Source organism: Nicotiana tabacum, chromosome 23 (genome assembly GCF_000715075.1).
Source record: "Nicotiana tabacum cultivar K326 chromosome 23, ASM71507v2, whole genome shotgun sequence".
NCBI classification, from domain to species: Eukaryota; Viridiplantae; Streptophyta; class Magnoliopsida; order Solanales; family Solanaceae; genus Nicotiana; species Nicotiana tabacum.
Genome location: NC_134102.1, coordinates 24,608,962 through 24,616,370, shown reverse-complemented (window position 1 = coordinate 24,616,370; position 7,409 = coordinate 24,608,962). Strand labels below are relative to the sequence as shown.

The following is a 7,409-nucleotide window of genomic DNA, read 5'->3' as shown; positions in this document are numbered from 1 at the left end:
TCTTGTCTTGACTATTCCTTAAAAGACAGAACTACCGGTTAAGGGAATTTCTTTTTAAAAATATATAAATTGTTAAATTCCCTTGACATAAGGGCAGCTTCAACTTAAGTTGCTCTTGGTCACAAGATTCAACCCCACGTCTTGTTGGAGATTCTTTTATATATATATATATATATAAAGAATTTTGAAAGACACAACTCTACTATCACAGAAGGAACTTCATTTCCTTTTTCCTGTCCTATACAAAGGATGGTTAGCGGAACCAGCAGACTGACTCATCTGTCAAACTATACCTGGTTTAGATAGTAAATTAGCCAGAAAAGAATTCATGGCTAAGAAGAAAAATAAAATCACCCTTTTGCTCATCTTTCCTAGTACAAAATGGTGGTGGGCAGCTCTAAAACACTCTGCCTTGAGCTTGCTCACACTATGAGTCCTGAATTCGGATAAATGAGGAGGGCGCAGTAGGTTGATAGCCAACGTAAACTAGCCAATCTATGATTAATCCTCACAATACATAATATATTGGACGTGCTCACCTAGGCACTTGTTACATAATATAGGACTACGATGAGCTTGAACGGAGCGACATGACTAGTGGAGATACATGTAGCTGACTCCAACTTACTTTGGATTGAGGCATCGTTATTGTTGTCGGGCAGACCTCCAGACCAATATCCAGTTCACTAGTAGGTCATGAATGAGCATATGCACGCACAATATCCATTATTGGATCTCGGCAAATTGGACATTTTCCTGTACCCCTAAGCAATTCATGAGCACACTTGAAACAGGTGCACATATGCCCACATCTGAAAACCATGAGCAAAGTTATGGACATGATTAGTATTATATATTGATTTCTACTATACTTGTCGTTGGACAAGAGTGGGTTGCTCTTGGGGTGACTCGAGTCACCCCAAGAGCAAGGTAGAGAGTTATCGGAGGGAGGGAGCCGAGGGTCTATCGGAAACAGCCTCTTTACCCAGGGTAGGGGTAAGGTCTGCGTACAAACTACCCTCCCCAGACCCCACTAGTAGGATTATACTGGGTTGTTGTTATTGTACTATACTTGTCGTTCCCTATAGCGTGGCTAAACTGATATCCACATACAAGTACCTGTAAAGCAGTGAATCAACAGGCTCCTCACAGCAAATACAACAATTTCCTTTGTTTGGACCCTTGTTATCTGAATTCCTCTTGCTTTTTTGACCTGCATTACAAAAATGTAAGTCTCTTCTTTGCATAATCAAAGTAGAAATGGAAAATAGAAAAGGGAGGAAAAAGGTCACATGTATCAAGTTGAGATGTAAAGCCAAATCTTGTGGTGAATTTGTTAACTAATACACAGGCTGGGCAACGCGATGCACAAGGCATCCCGCGTTCACGGTGTCCGGGGAAGGGCCATATACCTAGGGGTGTAATATAGACAGCCTACCCTAATGCAAACATTAGTGGCTGCTTCCACGGCTCGAACTCGTGACCTATAGGTCACACGGCTCCCCTTCTGCTAACCAATACACAGAGAGTAAGAAATTCATGATATGATGCAACATATAGTTCAGGAAGTTAAACATCAGGGATTTTGGTATATTTCCCATTAAGCTTTTCTTATAGTTTGTTATAAAGGGTTTACTAATTCAAAACACAAACTTCAAGGATTTTTGCTTTTTCCATATTCAGATCTTTGTGTTCTGGCTCACCTAACTGGCTAATTGCAGCAGCAACGTCCTGCTTAATCGAACGTTGTAATTTCATTTGCATGTTCATGCAACTCTTCATAGATCTCCGTATTTCAAAAATCTCTTGGTGGAGTTGCTCCATATGTCCTCTCAATTCATATATGAGTTCCATTTCCTGTTAATGCACATGTCATTAGTTCTAATCCCAACTTACAAATAATATCAGGCAAGTCAGCCCAAGGATAGACAACTCACAGTTGAAGAATTTCTTGAAGAAGAAGAGCACGGTTTAATGCGTTGGGAGCAAATACTAGATGATTGAGATTGTAGTGAAGAAGGAGATGGGAAGTGATAAGAGTCATCAGTTACTTCCTTGACTTGATTTAGGCTCCATGATGATGTGTTGTCATCAATTAATACTTCATCTTCATCGTCATAACCCGAGTCTTGTTCTTCTTCTACCTCAACATCCTCTTCTGTTGCATTATGTCGTAATACCACGTCCTCTTCCTCTTCTTTATCCACTTGTGTTGGTACTTCTTCATCCTCAACATGGCTGATTCTCATGCCATTTGGTAGTTGTTGTGACTGAGACGCCATTATTCGATCAATTTTCTCCCTCAAATCACTGGTAAGAAAATTTGAAACACTTTTTCTGCACGGATTAGAAAATCAAAGTCAAAGTGCAAGTCATGGACTATGCTTCAATTTCAAAAGCTAAGTGATGAATATCATAGGAGCAGTGTTTCAAAGGCGAAAAGATCTAAAAAGCGCTCCATGTCTATTGGGGCTTTAAGCGCAAAGAACAATTTAGGTGTGGGCTTTAGTAAGAAAAAGCGCAACAAAGGGTAAAAAAGCCCTATGTAATTCAAGAAAAGAGTAAAAATTTAATTTCATTCATAATGTTTTCTTAACAAGTAATACATTTATTTTCCAATTGTATTTGTTGTTTAGTATCGACCAGTTTAAAACATGACACATGGGCAATGAGGTCCGCCCCTTTAATGCCTTGCTTATAATGAAGCACGGCTTGAGCGAGGTGAAGCGCCCTCCCTGAGCTTTTCTGAGCTTCTTAAATGAGCCTTTGACCACACTGTATAGGAGTGGGTAAGGAGATAGATGCATAAGGCAAGCAAGAGAGTTTATTAAAATATAGCATTTTTTTCAAACTCTTAGAAACATATGTAGTTGATTCACATCTCAAATCGAACGAGTCTTTTACAGTCGTCACGTTGAGTAGGGCAAAAACAGATAAAGTTCGCGTTCAAGTCCTGTTTTCAGTGATTCAAATTGAAAATATAGATGCTCTAAGAAGTTTACTTTGCCATTGCCTTCATTTTCTGATTCTTTCATCTTTAAAACTGCCTCAAAGCCTTTAACATTTTCTGCTATGCTAATGGGCCAGGTAAAGTATATTTTTCAAACATGGATGATTACCAAGTAAAACTAATTGATGACAAATTTATCGGATTAGTATAACAAATTAAAGTGAAGGAGTTGCTAATACCTTTGAAGAAGTTGTTGTATATCATGGTTGTCTAAGAATCGATCAAGCATCTCTTGGTATCTTTCGTGCCTGAGGCCTTCCCATTCTTTACGTGGACGAGAGACATTGCTTATCCAGTCTTCATTGACTTCTACTTGCTGCTGATAAGCAGACTGTATTTCATCCCATCCATTAGCTGTATGGGAATAATCACTTACCCAACCACTATCACTTTCAACTAGGTGTTGGCTCGCAGTTTCCTCTTCCCAATCGCTTTGAGGATTAGCGTTATCACTAGACCACTCATTACTAGTTCCTAGATGCTGCTTTATTTGCAGTTCATGGAAACTGTCTGAGCTCTGTGCTTGTGAAGTATAGCTCGGTAAGCTGATGCTAACTTCTCGATTGTTAAGGTCCATGTCATGTTGATTCGATCTACAAGAAAATACTGGATTTGTGTCACTAAACGCCATCTCTTTCTGGGAGTTCGATGAGTTGGTAACGTGTATCCTGGTTTCTATCTTTTTGGGGCTTGTTTGCTTGGATAGATCCTGGTAATGATTCTCCTCGCGTGGTTGATTGGATGTACAAAAGTTTCCAACTTTTAGGATGTTATCTACTACCTCTTTAGTTGTATCTCCTAATGTTATAGGGACACTTCTTGATTTAGCTACACCGGGCTGCAGTCCTGAACTCTCCTTGACCAGCCCCTTACACGGATCCTCTTCTCTCTGTTGATGTGTTGACAATCCAGTTCCTACTTTCGCAGAGTTGCTACGAGCCAGTTCCCTTCGGTGTTTTGGTGTAGAAGGGAGGCTTCCAACTTCACGAGCGCTTTCTACCACTTCCCTTGAGTTGTTTCTTGAGTTAGCAAGATAATGTTGTCCTACTCTATTGAACTTTTCCCTGAAATGGATTAACATTATGGTTTGGTGCATTTTTGTGTTAAATAGCAATATACATAAGAAAAGATCATAACTTTGTTACTAACAAAAGTATAACTTAGTTCTTTCAACTGACACAACTCATAACAAATATGCTGGGATTAGTTATGTTGGCATTAGTTATCCTAATATTATTTCTTATTGACTGTTTGGTTGATATAATAATCCTCAGATTATCAATTTTACTGATTTATCCATCCCAGTATTATTATTAATCCTGGGATATCAGTAACCAAACAAAGGATAAGGCGGTACTAAATTTTATCCCAGGATAATTTTTGCTTATCCATCGTACCAAACGACCCCTTAATAGCAATGGAAAAGGAAACAAACTTAATAAAGAAGCTGATATGCAGATCTAGAACCAAAGACTTATTATGATTTCTTTACAAACTTTGGTACATTCCTTTGAAAAATAAAAGACAGGTCTTTTAGCAGCCACAAATGGAAGGAAAAGAGTCAAAAACAAATAAGATACTTCACCTGAGATGCATAATTGCAGAATGTGTCAATCTATTTGATTCAGACGCTGAGCAATTCACTGATCGGCCATCTCTAACTTCTGCACCACGTCGTATGAGTCTAACTCGAAGCAAAGCCTAGTTAAGATGTTGAATTATAAAGATTAATCAGTACCCTGAAATAGTTAGTCCTGCAAACTTGTACAATACAATACAATACAATACAGTACAATACGTTACAGCCAACCCAACTAAGAAAATTGTTATTAAACAAAAACAAATACTGCATATCCAAACATTACTTCAACAAAACAATACAATACAATGCAATGCACCTGAATGCGGCCTCTTTGTTGGAACTTGGAAACTGCTTTACGTTCCACAAGACGTTGAATTTCCCTATGTCTATCGCGCTCCATTTGCAACAGCAAATCACTAAACGCCTGGCGCCCTCTGATGAAACGAGGCGAATTCAGAACAGGCGAAAAACAACACCTTTGTTGTTGTTCTGAAATATCCAATGTTGTCCTAACTCGAGGCAACGATCCACCATTTACAACAACGTTACCATTATGGTCGCGGCCATGACCTTCATCTCCAATAGTATATGTCAATTTCCTGATAATATCTGAAACTTTCAACCTCTCATTTTCTGTAATATCAGAATCTTTAGTACCCTGAGCAGAATTTGAATCAACGTTATCCGTTTTATCGGATTCCCAATCACCAAATGAATCACTTTTCACAATGCAAGATTCATCACATTCATCAAATCTTTTATGAGGGGACTCCACATATAAAGAATTCTCAGAATTGTTAGCCAAATTCATGGTTTTTGACTCTGCTTCAAAATCTTTCCATTTCCTCACAAGGGAAGAAACACCTCCAAGATTTGGAACATCCAAAGAACTTTCTTTATTCTTCTCTTTGTCCATTGAAAAAACCATATTTCTAGCTTTATCCCATTTTTCAGCAGCTTTACTTCTCTTCTTTGGACTATTATTCTCATTCTTGTCACATTTTGTTTTGTGTACCAATAAATCAGCATGGTTTTGGACTAAATTCTTGAAATGTTTTTGAAAAGGATTAGAATCTCTAGCACTGCATCTATTAAGGACATAACCAAATGGAGAAGAGGAGGCAATTTCTACTTGAGAAGAGGCCATTTTCTTCTTCTAATCCTCTCTTCTTCACCAATCAAGAATGTTAAAAGTACTATATTTTCTGACTATTATTCTAATTTAAAGAAGGTGAAAAAAAAAAACTTTGAACATTTCAATGTTTTTATCTCAAGCAAAAGATTTTAAGACAAGAAGAGAAGAACATGTAACATGAAAATAGGAAACACGGTTGAAAATGGAATAACTAAAAATAATTAACAACAAGAATGAAAATAGCACAAGTTGTTAGGAATATCAACCATAAAAACTTCCGTTAACAATAATAGGAGTAACAAATTATTTTTGTTTCTCTCTCTTACTATAGCTTTATTTTTTGGTTTCATCTAATGAGTCAGTCAAATGTGGAAAATTTGCCTAAAATTTTGGATACGTATTTAAGGTAAAGAGAACTGTTATTATGGGGGGAATTTGAAACGTCAACCGCTCAAGTATAGCACAAACGCATGTTTCGCCTGTATTTAAACACCTTACCTTACCATATTTATTATGGAGTGCAATGTTTGTTTCTCTTTCTTTTTGTACGTCAAAATTGTTTAAAATGGGAGAAGTTGATAATATACTAGAATTTTCAATATGGAAATAAAAAGGGAAAGAGAGAGAATATTAAAAAATCAAGAATATTATATCAAGCGAATAGGGCATGACAAGCAGTGGCGTATGCAGAAATTTTTCTTCAAAGAAATGATTAAATAAATAGATTATTGTAACGACAATCGATGTTATTTTTTATATTTATTCTCAATATTTTAATTTTATTTATTATTTATACATACAGATTACAAAAAAAAATCGACGAAGTGGTGTCACGTGACACCGATTCAAGCAAGGTGCCTACGCCCCTGATGACAAGTTCACCCAAGATGTTACCGGACGGACAATAAAGTGAATGAAAATTTGAGACAAAGAAATCATTAGGCTTCGTTTACTTAAATTTTGACGGACAGAGTTGCTCGATTCATATATTTTGGTAAGAATTAGCAAGTATTTAATTTGATAGAGTATTAGTTTGAAATGCATGCATAAAATGGCTCCAATACTGTTGCTATGAAAAATAGAAAAACATAAGAAAAATAAGAAATAGGGTATGAGTAGGTGGGGTTATGTGATTGGGGATGAAGACGTGTGTGTAAGTCAAGATATGAAAATGTTGAGCAAGCAAACAAGAAGTGGAAGCTTCGCAGAGAAAAGTACCTAAAAGGAAAAAACAGATGACGAGGAAGTAATTTATGTGATGCTTGATACAACAGTTTAAGAGAGCAATAATGGTAGTAACAATGAATTGTACACCCTTTGGAGTGGCCAAATTAATTGAGTAGGAGATTTTCTAAATGAGAAATCTAGAGTTTGAAATCTACTTGCATACTTCGGTTGAGCCCATCAAACGGGTTTGCCTAGTGCGATTTCCCTCCAGTATAGTTCGTGGGCTACTATACAGGAGCGGGTTTTATCTTGTACGTACCTGAAGAATAGCGGCGGCAAATTCCTTTGTTAACAAAAAATAATACTCCTTCCGTTCACTTTTACTTGTCCAATATTGATTTTTCATACCCCTTAAAAAATAATAAATAAAGCACATAATTTATCATGATATCCATATTAATTGATGTATAGTCTTAATGGATTTGAAAAATGATTTGGAATGAGTAATTAATGTC

General features: G+C 36.9%; 1 protein-coding gene across 1 annotated transcript; it reads right to left on the bottom strand.

The window, feature by feature from the left end:
- Window positions 1–333: 333 nt before the first annotated feature.
- Window positions 334–5,879, bottom strand: LOC107793433 (uncharacterized). Its single transcript, XM_016615783.2, has 7 exons — window positions 4,909–5,879; window positions 4,596–4,711; window positions 3,190–4,074; window positions 1,938–2,337; window positions 1,704–1,857; window positions 1,120–1,213; window positions 334–812 (listed from the first exon to the last, which is right to left on the bottom strand). The coding sequence occupies exons 1-7, from the start codon at window positions 5,737–5,739 to the stop codon at window positions 695–697; spliced, it is 2,598 nt and encodes an 865-aa protein (XP_016471269.1). The 5' UTR covers window positions 5,740–5,879; the 3' UTR covers window positions 334–694.
- Between the last annotated feature and the right edge of the window lie 1,530 nt (window positions 5,880–7,409).